Source organism: Rattus rattus, chromosome 5 (assembly GCF_011064425.1).
Source record: "Rattus rattus isolate New Zealand chromosome 5, Rrattus_CSIRO_v1, whole genome shotgun sequence".
Taxonomy (NCBI): domain Eukaryota; kingdom Metazoa; phylum Chordata; class Mammalia; order Rodentia; family Muridae; genus Rattus; species Rattus rattus.
In genome coordinates, this window is record NC_046158.1 from 49,181,378 (window position 1) to 49,199,766 (window position 18,389).

At 44.6% G+C, this 18,389-nt stretch overlaps 1 protein-coding gene across 3 annotated transcripts in view; it reads left to right on the plus strand.

The window, feature by feature from the left end:
• Positions 1-18,119, plus strand: part of Pdk1 (pyruvate dehydrogenase kinase 1) — a 28,995-nt gene extending 10,876 nt beyond the window's left edge. Inside the window, exons 5-12 of one of the 3 annotated variants that reach the window (XR_004388004.1) lie at positions 79-168; positions 2,209-2,286; positions 3,589-3,665; positions 5,123-5,221; positions 11,966-12,076; positions 13,682-13,795; positions 15,971-17,246; positions 17,349-18,119. Coding sequence is in view for 2 of the 3 variants with exons in the window: in XM_032903481.1 (XP_032759372.1) it covers positions 79-168; positions 2,209-2,286; positions 3,589-3,665; positions 5,123-5,221; positions 11,966-12,076; positions 13,682-13,795; positions 15,971-16,111 (710 nt within the window). In the remaining variant the exon portion in view is untranslated. Of the gene's footprint in view, positions 1-78; positions 169-2,208; positions 2,287-3,588; positions 3,666-5,122; positions 5,222-11,965; positions 12,077-13,681; positions 13,796-15,970; positions 17,247-17,348 lie in introns of those variants that run through there. The other 2 variants (XM_032903481.1, XM_032903482.1) reach the window with 2 other exon arrangements.
• Positions 18,120-18,389: the final 270 nt, after the last annotated feature.

Genomic DNA, 18,389 nt, shown 5'->3' on the forward strand with positions numbered 1-18,389 from the left:
TACTGTTTAGTTCTATTTAGATCTGGAAGGGGTGTTAGGCAAATGTGCTGACTTGGTTTGGTTCTTCCCTTTTGATAGCTTTATTGTTTGGTGGAAAAGGAAGTCCATCTCATCGAAAACACATTGGAAGCATAAATCCAAACTGCGATGTAGTCGAGGTTATTAAAGGTAAGTGCCTCTGTCCTTTGTAGCAGGATGTGGCGGCGTCAGAGAGCTGAGCCATGTTCCTGCCCTCAGGACTCTTGCTGTATCAGGAGAGAGAAATGTTAGGAGCAAGTGCTAGGTTTGGAAGTCACTTCGTGACATTAGTTATGCAGGACGTAAGGTGAATGTCTTCCCAGGAGAACTCTTCGTTAGTAAAGTTTTACACATTAGTAAGTGTGTTTATCTGTTTTTGCTTCAAAAATTCAAAGCTTTCCCCATCCTCCCTAAAAAAGGGCCATTGAGATAGCTCAGTTTGTGAAGACTTAGATCCTAAATTTGATCCCCAGAACTCACCTAGTTGGCAGGAGAGAACTAACTATTGAAAGTTGTCCCTTTGGTCTCCATACATGTCTCTTGGCATGCACAGACCCACAGATGTACACACATACACAGTAAATAAATGCAGTAAAATGCTCAGGTTCTGACTTTGTCCTTTCCAGTTCCTAACCCAAAGCATGGAAATTCATAACAGTTGGATGTGCATCTTTTCAAGCATGTTTGTTTGTGTTTTCAGACAGCATTTTCTCTGTGTAGCTGTGACTCTGTAGACCGGGCTGGCCTTCAACTCACAGAGCTCCACCCACCTCTGCCTCCTGAGGGCTGGGATTTCGTGTGCTGCCACCGATGGGCTCCTTTCAAGCATTATTTATTGACATAACATGCATATCTATGTATACATTGTTTTACAGTTTTTGTTATTTTTAAATTTTTAAAAGATGTTTATAGGTGTCTTGCCTGTATTTGTCTATACCTTATGGGCATACCTAGTTGCTCTCCGAGGCTAGAAGAAGGGGGGGGGGTCTCCTGGAACTAAAACTACAGATGGTTGTGAGCCACCATGTGGATACTGAGAATTGAACCCAGGTCCTCTGCAAAAGCAGCCTGTGCTGGGTTTTTGTTATTTTTCCTGGCAGCAGTGTTTTCCCATGGGTCTCTGACTGTCCTGGAAGACGCTATGGAAGCCACTTGCCTCTGTCTCTTGAGTGCTGGTTTTTTTTTTTTTTTTAAGATTTATTTATTTTTATTTATCTGAGTACACCGTAGCTGTCTTCAGACACACCAGAAGAGGGCATCAGGTCGCATTACAGATGATTGTGAGCCACCCCGTGGTTGCTGGGAATTGAACTCAGGACCTCAGGAAAAGCAATCAGTGCTCTTAACTGATGCGCCAGCCCCGAGTGAGTGCTGGGTTTAAAGGTGTAAATTGCCATGCTCAGCTAGCAGCTTGTGTTGAGTCTACTCTCCAATCACTGGGTTTTTTGTTTTGTTTTGTTTTGCTTTTAGAAAATGGAGTGCCTCACACATTTTGCTGCAAACTCATAGCTGCTTTAGAGTGGCTCTTTCGAATAGATCAGAGTGCTAGCCTATCCTTCTTGTAATATTTACCTAGGCTGTTCTCATTTTCCCTTCTTGTTACTCAGAGTGAACACGCATGGTGACGTTTGCTAGTGTAAGGCAAGAATCAGAATTGACAGGCAGGGTAGTACACGCACATCCTTGATCCTAGCACTCAAGAGGTAGGGGCTTGGGAGTTAGATCAGACCAGTGTGTTTACATAGTAAGGCTGTTACCTCAACAGCAATAAATCCTAGAATTAAAAACATTTTTTAGGCATTTAAATTCTTAATGCTTCCCCCCAAAAAAGGTATCAAACAATAGATAAAAATGTAGACTTCTAGATCCCTGATTCTTTCTAAGATGTCTCAAAGACAAATACATATGCAAATATATATATTTAATGTATGTAGCAATCTCTTTAGCCTGTTGTTTCTTTTGCTTTGTTTATGGTATGTTTCTCCATGCTGATGTGTTTAAGTTTCTGTGGCCCTTTCTGTCATTATCCTGCTTTGCGATGTAACAGGCCTTCCCTCGCTAAGACCATTTAGGTATGTTTTCTTCCACAGAGAGTTGTAAATTTTCATTCGTCTGTACTGTTGGCCTCTTGTTGGGTAAGACAGAAGTACATTTCTTTAATGCGTCTTTGTTTTGTTTGATCCACACCAGATGGCTATGAGAATGCGAGACGGCTTTGTGATTTGTATTACGTTAACTCTCCTGAACTAGAACTTGAAGAACTAAATGGTAAGCTTGCCTAGGGGGCGCCTGTCCTAAGTAATGGGTGTTTTGACGGCCAAGGAGCAAGTCGAGATTTGCTTGAACGGTAAAGGGCTCTTCCATCAACTCCATCACTAAGTGTGAAGCCAGAAAAGTCAAGAGTGCAACGCATAGCCACACTTACAGAGTTTAGTTTGAATATTTTGCTCTCTTGTTTTGGTTCTCTCTCTCTTTTTTTTTTAACTGATAATTTTGATTCTTTGCTATTTTCTTCAGAGACAGAAAGAAATACTAAGAAAATTTTAATTTTTTTGTATACAGCTCCTAGTAGCAAAGTTTGTCTTTCTTCAACTTCCTGAATTGTAAGTCAGTTTTTATCGTTGAAGGCAGAAGGCTGGCATGTGAAAGACAGAGGAGGCCTCTCACCTTTCTGAGCAGCTCTGATGGTCTCCACCTTTGGATAAAGAGTTCAGAGTTTTGGACAGAGACTGAGAATGGTCGTTTGACAAGGAAAACCTCTCCCGGGTTAAGATAATCCTTTGAGAAGGTGGTGGGAAGAAAAATGTTTTAATAGGCTTGAACTAAGCCACTTTCTGAACCTCCGAATCTGAGTAGTGGGCGCGTACCCAGTTGAGGTAACGTGGTTTCTTCGGATGGTACCACCCAGTCAGTAAGAATCTCGTGCCCCAGGTGAGAGGTTAGAGGCCTGCGCTGTGTGTGCAGCGTCCAGATTCCCCACTCCTGTTTCCAAGTGGGAGCTTCTCAGAGGACAGTTTCGTTTACTGCTAAACTGTTTTCTGTTGGTCAGAGTACTCTGAAAGGATGGTGTCTTAGACCGCCTTGTTCTCCTAGAGGTCTTTATTATACAAACCTCTTGGGGAATGATGCTAGCGCTTTTTTTTTTTTTTTTTTTAATTTTGCTTTTTTTTTTTAATCCAGTGTTATATCCATAGAAATGTCTGAAATAAAATAAATAATGTTCTACCCAGGTGAAACATATTTTTTCCTAAGATATCCATCTTGGGAAGTGCAATCCTACCTGAAGATTGAATTCTTCTAAGACTTGCTGTCCTAGAGAGGCATGGGAGTGTGGGTGGTGAACCTCTCACACCAGAGTGTGAGGAATGGCTTCTTGTCCCTGTCATCCGTGAGTGTGAGTCCAGAGCTCAAACTCTTAAGACAGTGAAGAAGTGGGGTGAGAGGATCCCCCCACCCGTAGCACCCCCCCTCAGCTGCTAATGTTCGCTTCACGTCACTCCACAGTTTATTCTTAAGAATGCTTTGAGCGCGTCTCTCCGTACTTTCATATGTTTCTCTTCTGCTCTGTAGCGAAATCACCAGGACAGCCAATACAAGTGGTTTATGTTCCGTCCCATCTCTATCACATGGTGTTTGAACTGTTCAAGGTGTGTAAAATAGTATCGCGTAACACTTACCAGTCCTTCCCTGAGCTTAGGATCTACTCTGAAAACCGTATTCCTTTGGGCTTCTATTTCATGATGATTACCATTTTATGTGAGTATTATACACTGTGCTGGAAGTGAGCCTTCCGTCTGATCAGATGGTGCCTCCGTACAGACCCGGGAGCCAGAAAGACCTGGAGTTGAATAAAGATTCGGCTGCTTAGTGTGTAACCTTGGGCAAGTGACTCAACTGCTCTGAACCGCATTTGAAGCTAGGGTAATACAATTTGTGAACATTGGGAAAGATGTATTGAGTGGCCATTAGAACAGAGCACGCTACAGGTGCTTGGGAAATTTATATTCATATTTTCATGAACCAACATAATATACAATTGTATTTCCCAGCTTCCTACCCCCGAGCCAGTCCCACTTACACGCCTTTGTTGGTGTGTTTCTTAGGAGGTTGTCGGTAGTGGACTTGGAGAGCTATTTATAACCTTTGGAGAACTCAGTAGAGGCTGCTGGTGGTGCTGAGAGCTGCTCTCCCTGCCACTGGGGCACTTGCTAGTGTGGTTGGTTCCTGCAGTAGAAATGACTCTCCTAGGTCAGCAGCTCCTCAGCCTCCTCCCTTAGCTCCTCAGCCTCCAGCCAGCAGCAGATGGGAGGAGGAGGAGGGGATGCTTCCTGTGGGATGATGCACAGTGACACTAGGCTGGCCGGGTGTATGGCACACACCTGGGACTGTAATGCCAGCACCTCTGAGGTGAAGGCAGGAGGGGTGCAAGCACTCTAGACCCCCTGAGCGGCATAGAAAGACCCTGGCTCAAGATCCAGAAGGAAAGGAAGATCGAGAACAACGTACTGAGACCCAGGAGACTAAGGAAGTAAGGGCGGTAGGACTCGCTTTCCTTTGACGAGTGAAGAACGCCTGTATAGCACCGACATTAATCTATCAGAGTGGCTGAAAAGCACTTGCCCCCTAATGTGCTTGAACCTTTCCCCTTGAAATTTCAGTCTTGTAAAGATTCTACCCTCTAGTACTTAATAAAACGTAATGTAAGCTGTGACATACTTATCTAATGCCTGTGACAGTGGCTTTTGTCTGGAACTTAGTATTAAACCGAGGGAAACAAGGGTAGCCAGTCTCCCTCCTCAGATCTCAGGTCTGCTCAGTCCTTAGCGGCCAGGGGTCACTCTCTAATCCCACGCCCAGTCCCAGCTTCCCCTGGCTTCATCGGTTCCTGTTCCATTGTCACATGTCCTGGTTATTAGCCCGTGCTTAGGTAAGTCAGGTTTCGTGCCTTTTAGAAATATGCATAATATGTATAAATACTTTTAGTTTCAAACCAATGATAAGGGAAACTTAAAATGCACATAATGTATATATTTCAAAATTATAAGTAGTTGCTTTAAAAAAAAAAAAAAAACCTATGCTTTAATGTAACCCTGATGTATTTCAGAATGCAATGAGGGCCACCATGGAGCACCATGCAGACAAAGGCGTTTATCCCCCGATTCAAGTTCACGTCACACTGGGGGAGGAGGATTTGACTGTGAAGGTAATTTCTTTAAAAGAAATGGATGTGTAGGCATGTAAAAATAATATAATGTGTCTAATTTCCGTAATACGTGATTTATTCTCAAGGGAAAGAATTTCAGTCAACTAGATAATAAGCACTTTGCCTTGTTTATCTGGCAAATTATAGAATTATCTTCTGAGTCTGTTTCTATTCTGGTCCTTAATCCAGATGATTTGGGTTGAAGGAACACCTGGAGACAAACTTTGATCAGTGAAAACCTTAAGTCTTTGAGCACATTGAGTGTGATGGAGAACATTAGTCTTACCGCGGTTCCATCTGCTCTGTTCTGTTCTCAGCAGAGCGTCTTAGCACAGGAAAGTGTAGGTACAGTATACCTGTGGGAACTGAGGGTCAGTGAGGAGCCCAGGGTCACATGGGGAATAGAAGCTGCAGACACCAGGATGCGACCCTCAGACGCACTGCTCAGCCTTACGGCATACCTGCTGTGATAGTGAAGTTTGCTTAGAGCAAATGTGCTTCTTCTAAAATAACCAGGTGGCATAGAGAATGTAAAAGTCGCCCGTCCTTTCTGGCCACATAGGTATGATGCTCACTGTTTGTCTTCTCTGTTCTGTTCCTACTGAACTTCTGAGGGGTGTTCTGGCGTGAAGACTTTACACTGTCTCTCGGAGATGGCTGCTAGAGGCTTAGTAGCTTGAGTGTAGCAGTGGGCACTTGTCCCTTTCCTGCCCAGCCCCAAGCGCACCTGCCCTCCTCCTTCTTTTCTCAGTCTTGGTTTCATACATGGAATTATAGGCTACAAATAATGATTTCGGGTTCTGGAGGCACCTGGTGCTCCTGTCTCTGGTCAGTTTCAGTGAGTTTTAATGTCTGATAAGTTCTTGGTTGCCCCAGTAGGGTTTGAATACACCTGCCTTTATAGTCTAATTCAGTCGGGTAAATTTAGCATGGCACCCTTTCCAATGTCAGGAATAAATTGTTTGTCAGTGCACTCACTACGTGGGTGGTGCCCTTCACTCGCCATCCTTAAAATAATCTCTCAGGGCAAGGCACAGTCTGAAAAAGCCATTGTTTCTCACGACATGGAGTAACTTAGGGCAGGGTGTAGCCTGATCTCAGTCAGGTAGGGTTGAGGGCTTAGGGTCTTCTGGGGGCTTTCCTGGGTGGGAGCATAGACCTCCAGTACAGCCTTCCAGATTCCCAGGGTTGAGCTTTTCAAAGCCCTGTGGCCATCTTATTCCCTCACTGTCCTACTTACCTCTTTGCTTGGCCTGTTATTTATTTTAGTTCATCCATGTCCTTGTGGCCCTCAGGGTAATAATCCATGGGTCTGGAGAGAGTGGCTCAGAGGTTAAGAGCAGTGGCTGCTTGTCTTGGTTTGGGTTTTATTGCTGTGAAGAGACACCGTGACCATGGCAACTCTACTAAAGGCAATTATTTAATTGGTGCTGGCTTACAGTGTCAGAGGTTTAGTCCATTGTCATCATGGTGGGAAGCATGGCGGCGTGCAGGCCAGCTTGCTGGTTCTGGGGGAGCCAAGAGTTCTACATCTTTATCCAAAGACGGAGCTTGAGCAGAGGACTTCAGACCCGCCCACACAGTGACACACTTCCTCTAACAAGGCCACATCCATTCCAACAAGACCACACCTCGTTATAGTGCCACTTCTAGTGGGTCAAGCATATTCAAACCACCACACTGTTCTTCCAGAGGACCAGGATTCAATTCCCAGCACCCACGTGGCAGCTCACAACCATCTGTATAACTCCAGTCCATCACATAGACAGACATGCAAGCAAAACACCAGTAAACAGAAAACAAAATTGAAAAAAAAATTTTTTTTTTCTAAGAAAAGTATTTCATTACTTCTGATCGTTTCAGACGTAATAGCGGTAGGGTGCTGCGGAACTCAAAATTCAGCAAATGCGAGCCTTCTGAGTGGCTGTCAGTGCCTGCTACTGCCCATCACTGGCGGGGGGTGGGGACTAGGGGGGCTGGAAGCAAGACTAGCTAGCTGTTAAGTATCTGGAATACATGCCTCTCAGTTGCTTCATTTTCGGGGGTTCTGACAAAGCGTTTGCCTTTTTCTTGGTGCTGTACTGGAGCAGTGAGTGTGGAGACGCCCTTTCTTTGCTATTTTGGCAGGCGACATTCAGGTTGTCCTGAGAAGAGCCTGAGGTTCCAAAGGTTGTCTGCAGTTGCTCTTCCTTTCCTCCTCCTTTGTACGATTGGTTTTAGCTGTCAGTTTTTTGTTTGTTTTGTTTCTTGTTTTTTAACTGAAGCTCTTAGATCTTTTTCTGGATCGTGCTCTGGAACTCACTGTGATGTTAGTCCACGTGGACCTTTCTTTTTCTCTGGGACTTCTGGATTCACTTGTCTTATTTTCTTCTGTTGCTTCTCCTGTTCCCCCTGGGGAAAGCCGCTTGAAAGAGAAGGGGTTTGTTTTGGCGCATCGTTAAAGGGTACAGAACATGATGTTGGGGAAGGACCTCCATAGTCAGGAAGTAGCCGTGATACTGGGGTTCAGGTAGCCTTCTCTCTTGCAGGCTAGCCCCAGACCATGGAGTGTTAGCAGCCACTTTAGCATGGGTCTTTCTACCTCAATTATCCTAATCAAGATAATCAGGCATTGCCAGAAGTAATCTAATCTAGATCCCCACCCCCCAATGGCATAACTAGAGGTAGTGTATCTAGACAAGCCCAGAGACTGTCTTCTAGGTGAGTCTAGATCCTTTTAGGTTGATAGTCAGCCGATATTAACCCATCATCTCAGCTTCCTCGGGAGTGAGTTTCTCCTAGCAGCATGGGTTGGAGGGGTCGCTGTCAGGTCAGCAGGCCCAGCATCAACCACCGTTGTCTGTTGAGCCATCTCACTGGCCCCTTCTTTGACTACAGACTCTCAGCACTTCTACTGAATTTTTATTTCCAGTGATTTTTTAGATTCTTTTAAGAATTTTTAAAAATTACTCCTTACAGTATTCTGTTCTGGCTCTCCTGTCACTTTGAAGGTAGTAATTATAATTAATCTATTTATTTGAAGTTATAATTTATTTATTTCCTATTTTCGTGTTTCCTTATACTGTCTCCTTGGGATTTCTGGGTTTTTTGTTTGTTTGTTTGTTTGTTTGTTTTTTGTTTTTATTGACTGTTTATTCAAATGAGTGTGACGCACAAATAAATACATAGCAGTTGGACACATTTGCTGTAGGGGTCATACGAAGTATGCAAACTGAAATCATTCTCAGGTTGTGTATTTTATTTTTTGCTTGAGTGTTTTGTTTGCGTGTATATTTATGCACCATGTGTGTGCCTGGTACCCACAGAGTTCGGAGGAGGGTGCTGGACCCCCTGGAACTGGAATAGTGGGTAGTTGTGACCCACCATGTGGGTGCTGGGAACCCAACCTAGGTCTTCTACAAGAGCAGCGAGTGCTCTGAACTGGGGCCATCTCTCCAGCTTCATTTAAAAACACCAAGACAGACAGGAGAGGGTTCCTTTCCTCTGGGCCTGGAGTCACATGAATTGGCCCAGGGACTCCGTGTTGGGGGAACAGGAAGTTGGGGGTCAGGTAGGGGCTGTGGATGGTGGCGGCAGCTCTTGGCTAGATGCTGTGAGTGGTGGTTGTGCTCTGAGGTGAGCTGGCACTTTGCTTCCCAGCCTTCTCGGACAGCACTTAACTCTTCCGGGTCTTTCCTTGGCACAGGCTCAGGTTCACGGTTATCTCAGTCAGTCTCCTGTTTCATTACAATCTCTCTCAGTGGAGTTGCCTAAGTGTACCCACCAACATACCTCCCTCTCTCCCCATCCCTGGAGGACTCAGAGCTCTTGGTAATCTATTAAATAGTCTTAGAAACCTCCCCGAGTGTTTATATAACCCCCCACATCTGTATCATGTTGACTGCAAAGCAGAGGCTATTCGTCAGGTCTAGCCATGACCCCTGGCTTAGATTACCCGTCAGCCTCTAGTGACATGCCACCCCTCACAGTCCTTTCTGCTCAGCTCCATGTTTTCTTCAGACTGACAGGAATGGCCTCTCATTCCGTACATGCCACAGAGTTGTAGTCCATGGCTAGACAGCTAGTCTGTTGCCAGAAGGTTAATAAAGGGAATTAGGAAATATTTACTTACCTACCTTTTAATGATGCATGCATGCTGTGTGTGTGTGTGTGTGTGTGTGTGTGTGTGTGTGTGTGTGTGTGTGTGTGTGTGTGTGTGTGTGTGTGTGTGTGTGTGTGTGTGTGTGTGTGTGTGTGTGTGTGTAAGTGCAGGTCTGATCATTTGGGGTCCGAGGCCAACTTTGGATGCCAGTCTTCATCATGTACCTTCTTTGAGACAGGCTCTCTTTGTTTTTGCTACCGTGTGAGCCAAGCTAGCTGGCCTGCAGTCCTGCCTCTGCCTCCGTCTTACCTCAGAAGCTCTGGGGTTGCTAGCAGTACTACTCTACACTTAGATTTATTCCACGTGTTCTCGTATATCCGCGTACTGGGTGCATGCCTGGTGCCCATGGATATAAGAAGAGGGTATCAGATTCTCTGAAATTTGAGTATGAATGGTTCTGAGCCACCACGTGTGGGTGCTCAGAACTGAACCTGGGTCCTCAGCAACAAGTGTGCTTAACCTCTGAGCCATCTCCAGCACCCCTCCCTTCTTTATCCTAATCACTTAGGGTTTCCAGTGCACCCTCACTTCTTACCGGGGAAGTGTAGCCAAACATTGAACTGATCATCCCAGAGGGTTTTAATTCATTGTACTAAAATAATTCCACAGGCCTTTGAATTCACAGCCATGAGCAGTTTAAAGCATAATTCTAAACACAGGTTCTTTAGAAAGTCCTTCCATGCTTCGATACTTAGTTCTAGCTAGATACTTAGTTCGATGCTTAGTTCTAGCTGTGTGTGAGGCAGAGCTTCACATGATATATCTCACAGCAAAATTTTCAACTTTGAAAATCAAAATAGGGGCTGGGGAGATGGCTCAGCAGTTAAGAGCACCGGCTGCTCTTCTAAAGCTTCTGAGTTCAATTCCCAGCAACCACGTGGTGACTCACAACCATCAGTAATGGGGTCTGATGCCCTCTTCTGGTGTGTCCGAAGAAAGCTATTTATATACATAAAGTAAATAAATCTTAAAAAAAAGAAAAGAAAAAGAAAATCACAGTACGGCTCTGAGTGTAGCTTCTAGTATGTGGGAGGTGCTTGGTCCAGTGCCTCATACCCTTAGAAAATGAAAGCAGCTATATAATTCTTAGTATGTTTCTAGTATATATACATTATCATCTTAAACAATATATGAAATCTCAACTATAAGCCATTTATATTACAACTTTTTGTATCTTTTATTTACACTATTATTATGTGTATGCTAAGAGCTAACATCAACTTAGGTCTATGACAGAAGGGATATCTATAGTAAATTAGAATATAGGCTAAGAAGGTAGACTATACTAACTATATAGGAAAACAATAAAAATAATGGGTAAGTTAATTACTAATTCAATCTACTATGTGGTTACTTGGTTTGAAAAATGACAGAATAGGAAAGATGTGCTTCCTTTAACTCACTAGAAGGTTGTCTGGGATCCTGTGTTGCAAAGTTGCATTTATTTGTTGTGTCTGCATGTGTTGCACAGGTGTGGAGGTCAGAGGTGGCACAGGGTGATGCTCATTCCCTTATGTGCACTTCCGGGATTGATGTGCACTTCTGGGACTGATGTGCACTTCTGGGACTGATGTGCACTTTTGGGACTGATGTGCACTTCTGGGACTGATGTGCACTTCTGGGACTGATGTGCACTTTTGGGACTGATGTGCACTTCTGGGACTGATGTGCACTTCTGAGACTGATGTGCACTTCTGGGACTGATGTGCACTTCTGGGACTGATGTGCACTTCCAGGATTGATCAGGTCCTTCAGCTCAGTGCTTTTACCATTGGGTCATCTCGTGGCCCTTAGTTTTGTTTCACTGAGACAGAATGCACAAGCTAGTCTCTAATTATGGCAATCCTCCTGCCTCGGCCTCCTGTATGCTGAGATTGCAGATGTGTAGCACCACCTGCAGTTTAAAGAAAGAGACTCTATTATTTTAGTTTATCTGTACGTGCCTGTGGGTTACGTTTATACGGTGCCCGTGGAGGCCAGAAGAAGGTGTCAGATCCCCTGGAACTGGAGTTGTTTATGGTTTTGAGCCACCATGTAGGAGCCAGGAACAAAACCCAGGCCTTTGCAAGAACAGTCAGCGCTCGTCACTGCAGAGCCATCTCTCCAGCCCATTTCCCACTTCTGTTTGATAATATATCTGCAGAGTTAGCATCGTGAGTGTTTCTGACTTGTTTTTTGTTGGCTATTTTTTGTAGACCTCTCTCTTGCTAATACATAAGAGTGTTGTACAGAACATTTAAATGACTACATGGCGTTCTGCTTTAGAATGCACTTTCTGTAGCCTCTGTGTGGGTTACTCTCTGCTTTTTCTTAAATCCATGGTGGGCATTCTCATGGGTACTTCACCTACTCTAGTTGTTTTTAGGATAAACTTAAGATGCAGCACTGATGTGTCTAGTATCTTTGCTCTTTTAAAATTTTATTCCGGTTATCATATTACTGCTTACCAGGAAGGGTTAACCTTGTGTTAGCTACACCATTGAGGGCAGTGTTCACATTTGCAGCTTGGATTTCCAAAAGCAGCGTTCTCCCCACAGTCGTCTTTAAGTCACGATACCGTACCGTGTGGGACCTGGTCACAGTTTGATCCTTTCTCCTCTTAGATGAGTGACCGGGGAGGTGGTGTTCCGCTGAGGAAGATCGACAGACTCTTCAACTACATGTACTCAACTGCACCCCGGCCTCGTGTTGAGACGTCCCGTGCGGTGCCCCTGGTATGTGACACAGAAAGACTGTGGTGACCGTCAGCCACCATCAGAATGTGGCTTCCCCAAAGTCACTTAAGTCAATTTCACAGGAGCTCACAAGGAAGGAAAATGCTTCAAAACTTTAGGGGCAAATACTTCTATCTGAATTTAAAGAGCCCTGGGATTAATTTTTAATTGAAACAGGCACAAGACAGATGATAGTTTTTCTGGTACTCTTGGTCATGACATCACAAGCAGTCTCTTCTGTGGCAAACCATATGTATCCGTCTATTTCAGTATGAAGACTCCCTGTGGATTGAACCAGTCATCAGCCATCACTGACTTAACTTGATGTTTTCCTTCAAGTACTTGTATCTAGAAAGACCTCATTGGCAGATAGAACTGAAGGTCTCCTCTCTCTCTTTATTTGTGTTCTTCAGTTCACCCGAGGTTGCCTCCAATGCCCTGGTATTAAAGGCATATGCCACAGTGCCCAATTTGTTTACATTTTTATTTTTATTTTTGTTTGTAAGTGTATGAGTGTTTTGGTTGCAGCTCAGCCCTAGGGCAGGAGAAAGCTGGAAATTGTGTCATTGACTTGGAAGGCCACCTAGAAACGGTGGACTATAAAATAATTAGTACTAGCATGATGGTTCCATGAGAAGAATGCCGCCTTCTAACACGGACGGCATCATTTGATCCCCACATCCCAGGGTGGCAGAAGAGAGCCAGCTCCTGGAAGAGGTCCTCACTTCCACACACAGAACACTATGCACACATACCTGCACTCATAAACACACCAATAATAATAATATAAAAAAAAAATCAGTGGGAGAAAAGGCCAGAGCCTACGCATGTTAGTGACTCTTCGGTTCGCATAAACATGCTGTGAGGAGTACCACCCAAAGCATGGCTCGGGGATGGGAGCCATTTTTACCTCTTCCCAAGTGTCTGTAGAATTTCCTAGGTAAAGAAGGACCAGATACTGGAAACAGGTTGAACAAAGACCCAGTCCTGGGTTTAAGGAAATCGGTGAAGGAGATCGGCTCCACTAGACAGGAGAGCAGGCAGAGACCTGATCTTGTCTTGGATGTTCTTTTTAGAAGCTTGGCTCTTTCTCTCTGAGGTGGGGGAGTCCTGGTATGCTTTGAAGATTTTGGAGCAGGGAAGTGATCTGTCAGTGAGAATAAGAAAGCGACTATCACAGATTATTTCCAGGTTCAGAACAAAGGCTGGGCATCCATGGTGTGAAGTCCTGAGATTCCCGTCTATTGTTAGTAAAGCTGCCACAAGACATTTTCTCGTCCTGCTCCTAAATGAAACAGTGTGCTTTGTACGAAATTGCTGAAAGCTGTGTTGGGGAACCCTGGAGCAGGACAGCAAAGAAAAGCAAGACGCCTTCTTGGGACTACCACAGATCATGTTATAGACCGAGTAAAAGGCTCTGCGTCCACAGTTGGTGAACTAATGGGCTCAGCTAAACTGCAGCTTCATCCTTCCGCATGGCTGCGTTTTACAAGCTCTCTCAGCTGCACAGGCTGCCGATTTTGCCGTACTCAGTGGCATCTATCTTAGTTAAAAAAGTGTTTCAGTGTGTGGGTCTCTGAACAGGACTGTTTTCTCATCGAACAGGCTGGATTTGGTTACGGATTGCCCATATCACGCCTCTATGCACAGTACTTCCAGGGGGACCTAAAGCTGTATTCCTTAGAGGGCTACGGGACGGATGCTGTCATCTATATTAAGGTAACAACCAAAGCGTCTTGATATAATTGTGTTTATTTTTTATTTGTATAATTTTTTATTTGTACATGTGTGCATGTGTGTTTATGAGTTTATGTGGACCATACATTTGCAAGAACCCCCAAAAGGCCAGAAGTGGTCCTGGGGTCCCTGGAACTGGAGTTACAGGCAGTTGTGCAGTACCATGTAGGTGCTGGGAACTGAACCATGGGCTCTTTGTAGGAACAGCCAGTGCTTCGGCCCGCTAAACCGTCTCTTCAGCCTGTTAATCCAGCTTCTTTTAATGATAAGGAAGGTAGCAGTGAGAAAGTATAATGGGGCTTTACTAAACCTCGTGCTACTTAATAAATGTCGAGATATTTATATAGGAATGCACAGTTGGATAGGTGAGGGCAGTGGGAAAGCAGTAGAGAATCCTGAATGTACAAGAACGACCCTGGGCTCAGGCTACAGCACTGTAAAAAAGGAGTAAATTTAGTTTTAATGGGAAACACGACCAGTCATCAAGCTGCTCTTTTAAAAGAGTGGTTGTGTGTTGTTTATTTAGTGGGTGTATGTTCGTGGGTGTGCACTGCATGGGGTCAGAGGACAGCTTTCCAGAATCAGTTCTCTCCTTTCCCATGTGGGTTTGGAGATTAAACATGGGTCTTTTCCCCAGCCACCTAAAGTAGTTCCTTTAAACATGTTTGTTTGTTTGTGGGGGCATCAGCTGCGTGGAGATCAGATGGCAGCTCACTGGAGGTCTTTGCTCTGACCATGTGGGTCTTGGAGATTAAATTCAGATCATTAGGCTTGGCGGCCACATACTCAAATAAATCAATGGAATGAGAATATTATTTTTAAAAGTACTGGCTATGCGTTTGGTGCCTCCAGTTCCTGGCTCTGGCCACTAGATGGCACCTATCTTATAGGCTATGATCGAGCATTTTGTGAAAAAGTTTGCCTGAAAAGATTAAATTCTTCATAGTCATGTTATTATTTCCCCTAATATGTCATTGTGAGGAACTTAAATATGACCGTATCAACGTGATACACTAAATATAGTATCTTGGTCCATATTTAGACTGCTCAGAGCATGGAGGAGGTGGAAGGTTTTTCTGTTTGGGAAAAACCAGAACACAGGCATTATAGTGGAGTTATCACACCAAGTCACATTACAGACCCTGTTCAGCATCACCAGGAGGAAATTTCCAGTTCCATACTGTCAGCAGCGTCTTGGGGAATACCAGTGGCCTGTTGTCAAAATGCTGACAGTTCCTACTGTGGAGACAGTGACAGAAAGTTTGTCGCTGGGTCCCATTATTTACAGGAGACTGTAGGGCAGCGAGTGAATGGTTTTGTGTGGGAAACTGGGACCAAAGCTGGCTTTAATGGCAGGAGGAGAAAACACAGTACTGCTTAGTGATACAGCGTGTGCTTCATGTATGAGAGAGACCTCATGTGCAGTCTCCAGCCTGGGAACTGGAGAGCGAAGGGCCAAGAAACATGTAAAAGCCCAGATGCTTACTTAGACTGAGCTGTGTGTTTATTGATGCGAATATTGGTGCGTTCAGGTTTTAATTTTTATAGAAGATTATTTTATGTGTACAAGTGTTTTTCTTACATGTAAGCCTCTGTGCTTGCTACCTGTCTGCCTGCCTGGTGTGTGTGGACGTCAGAATAGGGCATCATCAGGTTTTCTGGCCTGGAGTTACAGGTAGTGGTGAGCCACCATGTGGGTGCCAGGAATTGAACCCGGGTCTTCTGCAACAAGTGCTAAGAACCACTTGAGCCATCTCCATTCCTTCATAGTAATGTTTTTTACAATACATTACTATGTAGTGAAAAAGAATGGCTTTCTTCTCATTAAATCTCTATATGGGTAGATATACTGATTTTTATACTCTTACACTTGACCATCTTCTTAAAGTGACTAACTCCCGGCTGTGTTTGCACTTTGCAAGAGATGTCCGTTCTGCTTGGGTCGACATTTCCAGGCTGGCTAGTAGATAACTGAAGCATCAAACCCAGTCACTAGGTTACTGGTTCCTCAGTTGTGAATAGCATATTCCTGATATATCCACCCTGAAAAGGGTGTGTGGTGAGTAGAACCCTGTCTACTTTGTAGTCGCCGTTTGCCACTGTATATTATGTCAGATTATGAATTCTTAAAAATGGCTGATTTCTCTCCAACCCCAGGCTCTGTCAACGGAGTCCATCGAAAGACTCCCTGTGTATAATAAAGCTGCCTGGAAGCATTACAGAACCAACCACGAGGCTGACGACTGGTGTGTACCCAGCAGAGAGCCGAAAGACATGACGACGTTCCGAAGCTCGTAACTGCACGTGGGACGCCCGGCAAAGCCAGATGTGGTTTTTGCCAAACTTGGAAGAGAGATGTATTTGGAACCACATTGTACCAAATATGTCATGTGTGATTTTTCACAATCAGTGTTTGCTAAAGCTCCTAAAGGATCAATTATAGCAACTTTATTCTGATATGTTTTGTTAATTGGGCGTGTTTTGTTTTTGTTTTTTTTTTTTGAACGCACATAATTTTGGTCAGCTTCCCTTGGTGTGGTATGGAGTGTGAAGTCCCTGGTTTCTGTAGGAAGCTCAGTGTTTCTTCCAGGTTTTCCTTTATGTCCGCTAGAAGCGCCTGAAGAACGTGGAGGAGCTGGTGAGCGGCCTCTCTGCTTTTGGAGTTCTGTCATCGGTGAGTGGTGACACCTAATCAGACGGTCGTCTTACCTCCCACGAAGCAGAACACAGCAGTCCGTTAGAAGCCACACAGATCGTCCGAGTGCTGAAATTAATTGATCATGGCGTCCTTTTATTGCAGTGGATCGTAACGACTGGCTCCCCACGGAGCAAAGCCCAGAGCATGAGTAGCGAGCTTCTAGTCAACGCAAGGGACTTTCTTTACAAACAGAGTCTCACTGGGTAGCCCCAGCTGCCTTGAGTTTACATCGCCCTTGGCGTCCTGAGAGCTGGGAAGGGTGTACCACCACATCTGGCTTAGAAGAGAAATGTCATCCCCAAAGCCAGCCACGTGCCAGCAGAGAATAAACTGGGAGGCACCAAGTGGCCAGACCGAGCCGGCTGACTGTTGAGATTTTCTGATTATCTGAGCTTTTGACGAGAGTGAGTTTCTCTGGGTCTGACCCAGGCACCCAGAGACTGAAGGTCAGAGATGAGGTGAGGCTCATGGCTGACTAGCTGGCTGGAAGTACACTCGGGAGTGAATCGTGACTGCTGTTGCCAGAGTGACAGACTGGATTGGGAAGCGTGGGTGCCCCATTTTCAGGTCAGGTTGCTACACTTCCAGGGGACATAATCTGACTCTCAGGCCTGGTGCAGTCTAAAGTGTTAGCAGCTGGGGGATGATGGTCACCACAAGAGGTCAGGTGACGAAGGCTCAGCCACCTTGGTTTTAAGTGGCGACTAAGGACATATACTTTTCTAAACTATCCAGGTTTTTTTTTTTTTTTTTTTTGAGCTGGGGACCGAACCCAGGGCCTTGCGCTTCCCTAGGTAAGCGCTCTACCGCTGAGCTAAATCCCCAGCCCCTATCCAGGTTTTTTTAATCAAAGAAAAGTCCGTTTATATTGATTACAGAATCCCTTTGCAGCTAGCTGTGTGGTGATTGAAAGTCTGCAACCAGTGCTTTGGTGTACTGATGGTATTTGTGTCGAAACAGAACTATGGAGCAGGTACGACAGCTCGGTTCTCTCTCGGTGACCCAAAGTCACACAGAATTGGAGCCACAGCCTGAGCTATCTCTGCTGATCACCATCCACTGTCTGGAATATTCTTACCTCTCTCTTAAGCGATGGAGAACTCCTTGGGAAACACGCTTCGCCACATACCTGGAGGGATCTGGGGGTTTGGTTTGGAAAACGTCGTGAGTTGAAACATGCCACTCTTGACAGGATTTACCCAATTATCACTCTGTGCCCCACAAATATATATACATATATAATACAAAAGCCAAGTCATGCAACATGGCACAGAAGAGGATTTTGATACCAAATGATAGGGACGTGTAGTCTGAGCTTGCTCCAGGGTGGCCAGGCCAGAATCCTTATGTGAGAGGTGAGGAGCCTGGAACTTGTGTCCTATTGGCCCAGGGCTTTTTAACTAATACTACCAAATGTTGGAAAATACACACCTTATCCCTGCTGTTCCTAATCGAGGACTTTGTAAGAAATAATAGACTCTGTTCACGAGTGACATTTATTCAGTGTATCGCACTTACTAGCTTTAAATTACATTTTACTGCAATGGTGAAATATTTTGGAATCTTTTGTACAACCGTCAATAAACGTACTATTTTTAATTTGTGAAATACTTTGCCCTCTCCAAGGAATTAAAAAACGCACCCCCCCCCAAGAGCTAAGAAAATGCTTTCAGACAGGAAGTAGAATTATTTGACTTCAGCTTCGTTTTAAGGTATAGCACCCTTTTGCTTTGTTGTTATGGTGATGGTTGGAACCTGAATGGGACAAAGCTCTGGGGGAGGCTTTTCAGAGTTGCTTTTAAAGATACCTTAAAGGGTTTTAGATTCGTAGGGTGAGCCATTTTGTCTGCTAGCATTTGTTCTGTGGTTCGGGGATAG